Source organism: Bombus impatiens, unplaced genomic scaffold (genome assembly GCF_000188095.3).
Source record: "Bombus impatiens unplaced genomic scaffold, BIMP_2.2 scf_0080, whole genome shotgun sequence".
Classification (NCBI taxonomy): Eukaryota; Metazoa; Arthropoda; class Insecta; order Hymenoptera; family Apidae; genus Bombus; species Bombus impatiens.
In genome coordinates, this window is record NT_176499.1 from 901,103 (window position 1) to 914,923 (window position 13,821).

Consider the following 13,821-nt stretch of genomic DNA (forward strand, 5'->3'; position numbering starts at 1 on the left):
CAGCTGACGAAACCTGCCGATGAAATGTTACAGGTGAGCCTTGTGAAATTCGACGTTGAATTTTTACCGTATGAGATCGTATATTAATTGTTCACCAACGCCTAATGGAAGCTGTTGTCTACTGATACTGTTTCTTTCGCTTGTTGGTAGAGCAAATGATATCGTACTTAATCCTACTATTTGATGTCATATCTACTTGATCTTATAGAGTGGAAACGGTGCGATACATGATTCTAATAATTCACATAATGTTTTATATATTTTGACAATACTTAAATAGATAAATGATACAAAGAGAAATACTGTTTCTTATAAAATGATTTTTTCCCTTAGTTGCCGCTAGAAAAGCCCGAACCAAGTGATAATCTCATTGAACCAAAGTCTGAATATCTCGAAGATCCAGAAGAAAGCGTCGAAGATCTGACGCTGGATGACGACATGAATGATTTGAACGAGATGGAACAAGATAACAATAGAGCCGGCCCATCCCACGACCCCTCCCAGCATCCTGGTAAGTTGAACAATCGTATTATTTTTATATTTTATTTATTCTTCTTTCGTTATAACGTAGTAGCGAAATACAGGGTATTTTGACGAATTTACGCGATATGCGAGTCGATTTCAAATTTTGTGCGCATACGTTTCGAATTCTCGTTTGTTGTCCAGATATATACTTACATAGTTTCACGTACGGCGAGTTCCCCATACGAAATTATGCGAGAAATGATACCATGTTGTGCAGACGTTATGCATGTATGTAGTCCAGCAGCAAAACTTCGACTCAAAGAAACTTTGAATCGAAGCATAGCTGCTCTCTCCATCTGAGTGAAATAAGCTTGATAAAAGGATAGGATTTATTTATATATATATATATATATATATGTCGGAGATGAAAGGACACCGGAACCTTCGGATAGCCACGCAACATTGCAATCTAAAGTCTACTATAACTGTAACTAAACTATTGTAGTTATTCAATCCAATTGTAATTGTTCGAGATTAGTGACGGTGAGCTTTGGCTCGAGGCGACAGTCTGTCGCCCAACGTAGCCGCGATCAAGGGATGAACACCTTGTCTAACAAAGGCATGGAGTAATTTTATAGTTCTCCTTAAAAAGGAAATAGTTGTAACACTCGACAGTAAACATTCCAACGGTCTCTGTCCCGTAGCTCGTCATACGTAGACCCTATTCTTCGAGTAAGATGATTGCCAGATGTCGATGCGTCTCCGCAGTACACGTTCAGCTAGCCCGAGGGCCCGTTATAAATCTTAAGATTTAGCTAGCTAAAGTCCTTCAAATAGACAAACAGTCTTTGTCCCAACTACGGGAAAATAAGGGAGATCCATTTTCAACGAGCGGCGTCTCCCACTAGCAACTCTCCCTCGACTTCTGAACGAAGGCTTTTCTCGACGAATCCGATGATCTCGTGTCCTTAGACACACCCCTTATAGTTTTCCTCTGTGGCATCATCGGGACGGGAAAGACATTCTCGCTCGCGATCTCATTGATGAAAGGAGTAACTCTTTACGACCAGTGAATATTACGCGTCCGACTTAGATTTTGTGAGTACGTTCATCTATCATCCCGTCGACCGCGGATTCGTTATCGAACCTGAGCCATTGTCACTAGTGTCGCGGACGTCTAACCGCCGTGGTAGATTGTCGAACCTGTGTTATCCATACTTCTGTCAATAAATCGTATCTTCGTCACACCGCAACGATGGCTACTTTCAATGAAGACTCATCAAACACCGACAACCCTATCCTCAACGCCATTCCGACATATATATATGTAAATGTATCACACTAACATGGGTTTAAGAATTTAAAATGTAAAATTAAATTAGAGGAAGGGACTCGTTCATTAATGACTTGAAATTCAGTTATGCGAACGTTTCGTTTTTTGTTTGTTAAATGTTAAACGGGTCGTGTAATGATCGGCCGACACTAGCTTGGGTTTCCTCGTTGCAGGTGGGGGGGCGGGAGCGCGGTCTCGGTCGAGAGGGAATTTGATGGGTGGTGATGGCGGTGCCCTCTGGGCGTCTCATTTCCTCGAATGTAAAAAAGGGCCGAATATGAGGCGGCCGCGCACAGATGTTGACGTAGGCGCGTTGCTTAAATCGCTGGAAAAAAAACAGGGCAGAAAGTATAGTTTAGACTCGGTTAAAATGTCCCTGGATGCAATATTACAACAGGGAGTTAGCACCACTCAGGCATCAGAGATGTACGGCATTAATCGTTCAACCCTGCAATTCTATTTGAAAAAGTTGAACGTCGTCAGAAGGAGATGGAGACAACAACCTAGTAACCTGATCCAGCCTAGACAGCCTTAGTGTGGTGTATGCTTTTACGTGTGTAGTTTATATAATGTCCGATAGCATCGAGATTTGTCAGTGAATAATAATATGCCATTGATCGACAGTGAACCGTTCGATTCTATTCTGCTCTGTTTTCTTGTATTTTCATTTCCGTGTCTGATTATAAACACACACATATATATATATATATATATTTATTTTAGATTATATATACACATATAAACACATACACACACATTATATTAAAAATTGGATAAGTGCCCGAAACGAACTACAACAAGTGCTCGCTAGTCATCCTTACCATTCGGGGGAGGGTTCCCTTCGATATACTGCGAAGCTCGATAGTGGAGTGGCGTAACCTTTGATCCGATTGTAAATGTCAATGAGGCAATTACTAATTCAATGGTAACACATTTTTATTTTTTGACTTCTTTTCAATTAAACTTCTATCGCATTTTTGAAATTATTTTGATTAACACGTTGACGCCATCGCCGATATGCATTGTTTTCTCTGTGAGCCGGAGCCCGAATGCACGGTTTGCTTCGTTGGGCGGCGCAGGATCGCATTAGACACGACTGCAATTTTTCAACTTTGACCTCAATTTATAGCAAAATTACAAAAGCTATACGATTCCGTGGACTTCAACTAATGCACTGATATACGATAGTTTGGCAATATCTGTTTGCATATATCTATAAATGTTAACACATTGACGCCCGCGCCGATATTCATGGTTTTCATTCATTCAGAATTCAATGTCTGCTTCGTGGGGCGGCGCTCGAATTCACTGTCTGCTTCGTGGGACAGCGCTGGGTCACTATCTATTTTGTGAAATACATGTGTGACCCATCGCCGCCCCCTCTGGACAGACACGTGTGACCTGCCAATGGGGCACGCCGTCTCACGGAACAGACACGCGCGACCCGCCGATCGATGGATCGCGCCGGCGTCAACGTGTTAAGTAAGGCTGACGAGACCAGCTTTGACCCTAATTTTGTACTCCTTTCAATTTTTCTGAAAGAGTAGAGGTCTGACGCGAATTCTGACCATCGCACGCAATTCTGTGAACATTTTTCTATAAGAAACGTTCATAGCGCGAATCAAAAAATTTTTCAATTCTGCACAGGAAAAAGGAATAGTCATGCATGTTCGTTGGAGAACAACGGCGCGCGTAAGGAACATGCACGACGAAAATAGTGTTAGGTTACGTTAAATGTTTAAAATGGACTGACAAAAGGCCAGTATGTGTGGTAGCTACTTCCAAAAATCACAGGTGCGTTATTGTTCAGGGGAAAAATAGTAAATTAAAACCAGCCACTTTTTTTATAATGATGCTAAAAAGGGGGTTGATCTATTCGATCAGATGCCATCCTATTATAGTTGTTTGCACAGAACCATAAAATAGTATAAAAAAATTGTAATAGAATTAATATGCTGGGCTTGTCTCGTAAATGCGTGGTGTGTACATAGAAAATGGGGCACTAAAAGTATTAAAATCTTAAAATTTCGCGAAGAAATTATTGATCACCTTTTAGGTACAGTGAATCTCAACAGAGAAGAAATGCCAAGTGAAAATGAAGTACTGTCCAAAAAACAGTTACATTTTCTGCAGTCGTACCATGGGCCCGCGAGCAAAACGAGACGGCGGTGTAAACAATGTTATAAACGCATTTCTAAAATAAAAGGTAGTGCGTATGCCGCGAAAAGAGCCAAAAAAGTAACAACATATTGTGATCTTTGTAAGGGCCAGCCGACACTCTGTCTAACATGTTTTAAAAAATTGCATGAAAGAAGGAAATGATTATGTTAAGTTTATAATATTGAATTGTTATGTTTTTACTATTGTATACTGCTTATAATGTTGAGATAAAATAATATAAACCTATTTTGTATTATATATTTTGTGAAATACATGTGTGACTCATCGCGATGCACGCCGCCCCACGGGACAGATACGTGTGACCCGCCGATGGTGCACGTCGGCGTCAACGTGTTAAAATAAGGTCAAATACGATATACTTTAATTTACATTTACCTATTTAACGTATTTGTTATTCTTTTAATCAAAGGAACTTCAGAATTACATTGGTGAAAGTTTCACCGAACAAAATTGAAAAATGAAGTTCAATCGTTGCATTAGTATCGTCTCATCGATGTCTTCTTTCATTCGCATTGTTCTTTTCTTCGTTTGGCAAAATCTTGAATCGTATTTATTATTCTGTTTAATAACTTGACTGAATAAGTGTGGGGCTTGTATTCAAATTTTTGGGCACTTATTCAATTTTCTTTCATTTTTCTATAAAGACTGTTCATTTTTATTCTAATATACCACCATAAATGATTTTTTATTTTCTTATGTTTTTCATTGGTAGTACTAATGCGTGTTTTCTTGCAATTTCTTGGAATTATCAGAGAGACCGAGAGAGAGAGAGACAGGCAGAATTATTGTTAGAAAACGTCCTTACACATATCGCAGGTTTTTTCAAAGTAACACAAATGTATGGGATGCTTCATGTCGCGTGAACAAAAATGTTTAATTTTTTCAAATTATTGTCTCTTTGGTATTTAATCAATTTTGTGAGATAAGAAAATATGGCCTTTACATTTCATTTATTTGACTCTGGATTTTCTATTACTGCCTTCTTAAAAATATCGTCGTGTACTGAAAGAATCACGTGCTTAGTTCTTTCATTATTGTCGTATATTATGCATATTAGAATGGCATATGTATGTACGTTTAGACGTAATTCCTTTTCTTTATCGGTACATTTAAACAATTTTCAAAAACTGAGCTTCGTTGTGAGGATATCAAGGGTACCGATAATATCTAAGCAGTATATTGAAATCTCGTTAATTGTTCATTACATTTTGTAGTCGTGTTATCTTTGTTATAGAGTAGTCATTAAAATTTATATTAATCACTATTACTGTGGGAACTGAAGTACGATAAGGAGTGTACAAAATGCCAGACTGTGAAATAGCTTAAAAACGATCAGTATTACTTTGTCCTAAGTGTTGTCGTAGTCGTTTAACCCTTTAATCTACGATTTACGTTGGAGAATTTTGGACCGAAAAAGTAAACAAGCTCGCGCAGCCTTCCAGCCATTCGCACGACTTGTGTAGTACGATGGTCGGGCCAATCGTAAATATTATGGGCATTGCTCGTGGTACGACGGTCGCGGTTTGTAATTTGTCCCACCATAAATAGCACAGACAAGGCTCGTGATATATTCTTATTATCTCTTCGTATCGTGATCAGTTTCAAGTTATTTTTGATCACATTCGCACATCGAAATTTATTTTCATAAATTCTAGAGGAGCATCCCTACAAGATGTTTTCAAGAGAAAGATTTTGCGATGAGATCATGCCAGAGAGACTGCACGCGAGGCATTGGGCTCATTTTCCAAAACACATTGACCCAACATCATCAAAATTAAGACCGTCAAAACCTTGTAGAGTTTGCCAAAAATATAAAAAACGTAAAGAAACAACGTGGGAGTGTAAGAAGTGCAAAGTTCCCTTACATATACTAGAATGTTTCGAAGTGTATCACACCATTGCAGATTATTAATTTTGTACTACTGATTTTTGTATAAATAAACTTTTTGTAGTATTTGTATCTACCATAATTATTGCATCAGTTTGTAATTATTTATCAAATATTTCACAAATATTTATACCTTTATGAGGGCGCCGCCGCTATTATTTATATTTGGCCCGATCATCTACATGTTATGCCCGTAATATTTACGTTTGGTTCGATCACCTACTACAGGCTATGCCCATAATATTTACGTTTGACCCGATCATCGTACTACGAGCTATGCTCGTGGTTGTGGGTTAAGGGGTTAATTATGGATGAAGTATTTGAGATATATCAAGAATTCGTCGTACATTCTCGTATGTATGTATGCACGCGTGTGTGCGTGCGTGTGTGTGTGAGTGTGCGTGCATGAGCACAACGACCGCAATGAGTTTAACACGTTGGTCGTCCAGCGTAATTTGTTTAAGTTTCCCGCGGGGCCCAAATCCGACCGTCAGTATGCAGAACGTAAACACGAATTCATTGCTTATCGCCTTCGATCCATTGTAAAGAAAAGATTTAGTTCCAAAATGGAGAAAGCGATAAGCTTTCCGGCTAGAGTATTCCGAGGGATCTCATGGCAGATTTCCCAGATTTTTCATTTAGTCGAGAAGCATACTTCTTGTGAGACGCACATCAGTGATTTTTTCATCCTCAAAATGTTCAGTAGACAACGTGAAAATATATTTGAAAGTGAAGAGAATAGTGTACAATAATGAAAAAACTGGTATCGACAGAAGTGACCTGATGGTCTTATATGCCACTACGGTACGGAAAAGCATCGAGTGGTAGCGGAAATTAGCACTAAATTTACTCTTAGGAACAACTATAGTAAATGCTCGTATTGTGTACCAAACAGCTACAAACAAAAAAATAAAGATAAGAAAATTTCGGGAAATTCTCGTTTCCGAATGGTCCGATGTGTCCTCAGAAAATACTGTGCCCGACAACCATCAACAACAACCATGGAACAAGGTGTTCCACCATTTGGAGATTCGTAAAAATCAGCAGGGCAAGCCTATAAGAAGGATGTGCGCCCTATGTTACGAGAAGAAGAGGCAAACTGTCGGACGCCAAGAAGCGAGAAAAAACGTAAAAAAAACTACAACATATTGTTCGATGTGTTCAAAATCGCCCCAAATGTGTTTGGAATGTTTTAACGAATATCATGCGACATAGCATAATATATTTTATCAAGAATATAAATTAACGAAGAATATGGTATAATATGTTTTTAATATTTTTATGTTGTATATGCTATACATAATATTATATATTTAATTAACCCGAACAAGAAGAGCGTCACCCAGATATGGGTGATGTGGCGACCAACGTGTTAATACGAATGTAAAATGTTATTTGCGCAACATCATTCTCGCAACAATAGAGGGAAACTGGGAGTGTTAGGGGTTTGTTGTGCTACTTTACACTATATGTGACACTGCCGAGTGTACTTATTCTATAAGAGGATGTGTATGAGATTTCTGATATCACTGATACCCTGTATTTCACTACTTCGGATAATTCCAGAAGTATTTTCAATGTTCTTGTTTGAATATGAGAAAAAGCTAAGAATAATAAAGTTATCCTTTGTTCCTAGTATTTTGTTGATTTTTCGATGTGATAACGCACAATCCATAGCGATTATATAGTTATCCTTTTTGTCTCCGTACTTAATTTCATCTCGTGTTTTATATATAAAAAGTATTTGGTGTGTACTATTGACATGATGAAAAAAGATTTTATGAGTACGGTTGTTTTGTTTCGTTAGCAGGTATAGGTGCGTGGCACGTTACCGGTGACCGAAGTAACGCGGGAGGAGTTGTGGGCTCGGTGGCAGGAGCTCCCGGAACGACAGATGAAGTCTTTCTTGCAGCACAGGAGGCCGCGCAGGCCCATCGCGACTCTCAAGGTAGGCTCACCCATATCATTTTTTTTAGATCCTGCCCGCTGTAACAATAGGCACTCGCGTTTGACGCAACTTTCTCTTACTTACGCGTTGATATTGATGGAGAACTAAACCTTTGCATTTGTAAAATATAATGGAAATCATATGTAGGAACAAATGAGTAAATGGATATTTTGTCAATGTATTTACGAATTATTCGTAATTTGCTTGTACAGTTTCGTTGATTATTGGACAAACCATGAATCGAAAATGGTTTCGTATAAAAACATATTTTGGATTTGGATAGATTTTTCTATAGAATAAAAATGATACGAGTTATGTTAGGCGTTCAATCGCAAAAAGTGCCTATTGCGCAGGTATGACAGGACTTACATTTTTTTTCACTGTCGAATAACGTGGTTCAACCTAGCAGCCGGGGTCCGTTCAAGAGTAGCACGGTCTCTGAAAGAGCTTTTTCATTTCCTATACAGGGCATGTAGCTCCTTGTTAATTTCAAAGTTCCTTGTATCTTTTTCAACCTTTTTTATTTTTATCGCGATACCACGTTACGAGGTTAACATAGGATTCGCCACCATCGTTTTACTTCTATTGCATCTTCTGTCGTTTCGAACTATCTTATGGTTTGGTCGGTGGTGCAAGATATGCTGGCACACATTCATGTTTATAACAGTTTCCGTTACATCTTTTCCTTGTTCCCCTCATTTTATTCTGCGGCTAGTCTTTATCGTTGGCCTCGCAACGCGATATTGCACGACCTCTCTCTCCTCTGCGAGGAAAACTTGGAACGTACGGAGGAACTCTCCTCCGCGACCACCGACCAAAGGAAATACGAAACTCCTCGCTTCTTTCAAACCGCGCGCGTAACGAACAAGTAGTTGCTATTTATATACATACAGGTATGTATGTATATATACCCTCTCTAATATGATCGGTACTGTGCCTTACTTTCTCGTTAGTAAATTATCGTGGTTACGTATATTCTATACGAGAAAATAATACTATCAAAGGAATAGGTTAGGAAAAGGGTACGTGTGTGCGCGTGTATGTGTGTGTGCGCGCGCGCGCGCGTATGTGTGAGATAACAATAGGTAAAAGATCCGCGTAATAAAGGTGTTTGCGTGCCCTAGTTCAGAAAGTAATAAAAGTGATATTTATATTGAGAAGTTAGGTGTGTTCTCGTTTTTAAGTATCTATCTATTGAAAATCGTATAGAATTACGCGCGGAATTCGATGCGGATAGGCAGTCTCTCCAAAGTATCTCTTCAAAGTCTTAAATTTGGTGTACCTTTTCCGTACCGGTTAAGTATGAGAATATAAATGTATCCTTTGCACTTTGCATAAAAGTATTATTTCAAGATATTATATTTTAAGATGGGCATTATATAACTATATATGGTCTTAACCGTTTTATTGTTCGATTAGATCAGCTCTTTTCATATCGTTGCATCTTTGGTTCGGACACACGTGAATATTCGTATAACGCAATCAAGTTAGACGTCAACCAACCTCTTCTGTATTAAGTAGTAAGAAACGTGTTGTGCGGATCAACCACAAGGGGTTTCCATGAATTTGAAGCAGCATCGTCTTCAAAAAAATTCAAAGTTCAGGGACAAAAAGATTCCAAAGATATCATGCAGATTTCATAAAGTATGTAGAAAACGCAAGAGTACTATACACTTTGCCCAATCGAGCGTTCTAAATGCTATCATACCAAGGGACAATACTAAATTTTTGTTGTGCGGTTTTCTATCTATTTTTTATTTAAAGCTCCATTGTTAAAACTCGTAACTTGTGGATGGTGTTCTAGGATCAAAAATTGACTTGTAATTTCATTCAGTTGAAACGAAGTTGATGTAAGATTACATCTAGACTAGAATTTTTGTAGCTAATCAAAGTGTCTAATTAAAGAAGAATTTATTATATCGCGACAATTCATCTTAAAACTTTGGGGCACATGTACTGGTCGAAATGGCTACTGAAGTGGTCACATCGAAACCGAGTGGTGTAGGGCGATAACGATGCTGGAACTTCAAAGTATTGGCTTGATGTTAATCATTATTACGTATGACATACGTTCCCTTTTACAATATATTCAGAAAAACTATGTTCCATATACATAGATAACTTGGCGAGGTTCTTCTAGCAAAGATCAATTTAAACACAATCTCGTATAAATTGCTCATAATTAATATCCTAAGTGAAAGGATTAATTTGAATTTCATATTGTTATAACTTAGGAGATTTTTAGTACTCCACTTATTCGCGAATACGTATCGTATGTGCAGTTTCATATATTCATCATAATGGTTGGAATTACATATTACTCCGATAAATACGAACCTTTCACGACTGTCTAAGCTTGTATTGCGGTCAGAGTATACGTGAGAACTTGTGGAGTAAGCCTTTGATACAGCGAGTGGAAAAAATACTCTTACATTTCTTACGAACGACGCCCAATATGTATATATGTGTATTTAGTGCACTTTTTTTGTTTTAAGAATTAGTACATAATAAGATACGTCAAAAGTGTACACCATATTTTCGTGAATAGAGTATCATATATAAATTATTTAACAAGGCTTAAAATAAATAAAATAAATACGTATTTTCTGAAAGTATCAATTGCAAGTTCGTATCGTTTCTGTATAATATAGCATAACATTGTAATAATAGAACAGATAGAACAGCAATAGACCTGATTCTTAGAATGGTCGAAGTATGTTAGGTCGATTGTCTGCGCGGTATAACGTTTATTATGTTGCCGTAGTTTCGTGGAAGTAAAATATGTACTCGGATTCTCACGATGATAGGTTACTTCGGAGCTCAATCAATCTGCAGGAGTATATAGTCGTGATGTTAAGAATTTATACAATCCCGATTTATTAGAAGATTTAGATTTATTAGAAGCTGTACGAATTACAGACATATGACGATAACTTCTATTGTTTGAGATCGACAAAGCACAACTCGTTAGATAATTTTCGAATATGTATAATACGAGAGTAGGAAAGAGAAAGGGACAGGAGGGAAAAAAGTTGAGTAGAAAAAGAGGGAAAGGGAAAGAAAAAGATACGTGCAGCTGTTATTTCCTCCGGCTAATGCATCTGCTGTAGTAACTATGCAGCTGCTGGTGGCAGATGCAGCGCAAAGCTGCTTCGTATATAAAGATGGGCGCATAGTATGATGACATTGAGAAATGAGAAAATTAAACTGGCGGACCCTTTGGTGCGAAAACTTCTTTCGCCATTTCTTGTTGAACAAATTTTTCGGGATACGAGCCGTAGTTTCAGTATGAAAGAAACTTTTTTTAGAACAAAATGAAACGAAAAAGGAGAGATATTTTTGGAGAGATCATTGAGGATTTCGATTAGTGGTAACAAATTTCGATATACGTAGCAGAAAAAGAACGGAAAGGGCAACGTTTTTCACGCGAACACGGTAAGGATTTCCTCTTGCCGCTTTTTTCTTTTTTTTTTTTATTATCGTCGAAGGAGGCGTTAGGTGAGAAGCGTACATGGTCGCCTAGAAAGGTGATCCTACGCGGGAAGCAAGGTAACTTCGGAGAGAGAGGAGCGGCCTCTCTGTCAATGCTAGTTCTTGATTTCGAAAAAACTTGGCATTCGTTTTCTATTAGTTTGAAATCAATCGTTCTTACGACATGACAGGATTGTTTGTCAAATGGAATACGACTCGCACATTTTTTATATGTTCTCGCGTACGGAAAGTTAATTGGTGAAAAAAGATTTGAGAAGTACTCGCATTGATGGGGAAGGTCGTTGGTTTTGTCGTCAGAGACTTGTTACCTTGAATCGATTGTTCGCGTCGAATCGTATTAAAATTTTGAAGGAGCTTTTAGTTGAATATAAGTTTCATATTTTCTACTGTATTTTAACACGTTCCGTGATTGACTCATGCTGTTTTACAATTTCTGTTTGCGCCGTTCAATATTTCCTTTATCTGGAAAAGTATAAACAATATCGTACAAGAGGTTTTAACGAAATATTAGTTAACGCAGTAGCTGTTGCCTTAAAGGTTGCCGGTGACTTATAAGATTCATCGTATTTAACATATTCTTGAAACAACACTGGCCTTACACGAATAGAAATTTTTTACAGTTACAAGATATAAAAAGTCATATTGTAAGGTCGGAAATAAATTAAAGTGAAAGGTAGGAAGTAATCAAAGTAAGACATTGTTTTTTTTTTTGGAAGATTTTATCACAAAAATGTAAAGGCTTTCGGTGATCAGAATGTATAAAATTCTTCTAGTTCTCTTTAATGATATTCTCTTTTTCTTACAAATATTCTCTTCGCAAACCTCCTATCTATTTTTTTTTAATAAAATTATTTCCTTTTAAAGATCGTATTTTGTACATGAGGGATTTTCTATTATCAACAAATTTTAACAGTAGTTTAGCACAATATATATTTATGGGGATATATATTTATACAGAAGAGCAAGGATAAAAGCTAAGAATATGTATGAGTGAATAGAATGAGTGAGTGAGTGGATAATAGGGATAATGATGGTGGATGGAAGGTTCTTGGGAGCAGATGCAAACGGCGCAAACAGATATGTTATATTATTCATAATAATTATATATAAATATATATTGATGTAAATTCCGCATAGCATGGAACGTGTTTTTTGCACCCGATATTGCGTTCGATTCTACCCTAACCAAATAGCACGCCATTATATTTAATTTGATGGTTCAACCATCTGTCGCAACACGTACCTTTGTGTACTTGGACTGCCGGTATTTTTGGGGAAATACGAAACGAGCTATCGCAGTTTGATCGTTTCAAGCTGCTATCTTGGCTCAATGATATATTCCATTCTCCACGTTAACGCGTGCGTAGGTAAAGCGAAAAGTAGAGCCGGCGTTGCGCCACGTTATTTGCAGTGCGTAGAGTATCTTTTCTGTAAATGTTGTGGAAACAAATATATATATATATATTTCGGTAGAGAGGGTAAAGGTAAACACGCAATGTTGACTGACCCAGTGACATTAGCTTCGTTTCTATTTTGCTTTATTTTGTAATATAGGACGCAAACGTACGAAAGCTATCGAGAGGCGTTTTTTCGCACAAGAGATATCGCGTGTTTACCTCTGCTGTCGAAACCGAAATCAAACCCTCGTATCCTAAAGGAAAAGAAAATACCCATTTGTAGTTGTTTACGTGTTTTTTTTGTTGGCCGTAAGATAAAAAAAAGTCCACGGAGATATGTGGTAGTATAATGTGTAAGGAAAAACAATCGGACGAAAGAAGGAATTGATGCGTATTCGTGTATCCACCGCGCGTAATAACGATGCACACGAGATGAAGTGAAATTGCGTTTCTCTCGTGTACATTTCTTCACTGCGACGTAAAGTCAATCGTTGTGCGCGTGTGCATTAAAATTTCTTTAATTTTGCGGTTAACCGGATACGTCGGGAGAAACGAGTACGTAATTAGCAGTATCGAAGAATCTCAACATTATTTTTCTTTTCTTTTTTTTTTTTCACTTGCATGAACGGAAGGACCCGATATGCACATCTCACTCACTTTTTACTATCATTGTCGTGTTTTTTTTGTCGCGTTATTATACACACGGTTGCTTCTACATCGTATTTTTAACGGCACAATGAGCGCACCGGTTGGCAGTGCGTCGTCGATTGGCGGACGTGTTCTCCGGTTGCACGATCCTCGCATTGGAAGCGCACGGCGTATGTTTGGAAGGTTATCGAATATAAAGTTACTCGTTCTCGTGACGAAGATGAACGTCTCGTGAATACGGCGATGGGATATGTTTTTCCTTCTATTGGAACACGATATACGTGTGTTCTTTCCGCATATTCAAATCTGTAGGTCACTGTAACATCAACGATCTAAAAATCAAAACAAAAAAAGCACGTGTTCTTTTGGTAGCCGTGGCACGCGTGATACGCGCTGCGCACGTATTCGCATAAAAGCATGTGATACACATGCGGCGTTGAAGTCACGTGTCGTGTGAACGCGCGTTTCA

General features: G+C 38.0%; 1 protein-coding gene across 13 annotated transcripts in view; it reads left to right on the forward strand.

Annotated features, from left to right (window-relative positions):
- The window catches only part of LOC100749313 (longitudinals lacking protein, isoforms A/B/D/L), a 94,874-nt gene that overhangs the window by 4,998 nt on the left and 76,055 nt on the right, over nucleotides 1–13,821 (forward strand). For 12 of the 13 annotated variants that reach the window (XM_012394192.3, XM_012394185.3, XM_024372485.2 and 9 more), the window contains 3 exons: nucleotides 1–33; nucleotides 334–511; nucleotides 7,675–7,815. In XM_012394192.3, the coding sequence (XP_012249615.1) occupies nucleotides 1–33; nucleotides 334–511; nucleotides 7,675–7,815 (352 nt within the window). The remainder of the gene's footprint in view (nucleotides 34–333; nucleotides 512–7,674; nucleotides 7,816–13,821) is intronic. The other variant, XM_033324912.1, reaches the window with a different exon arrangement.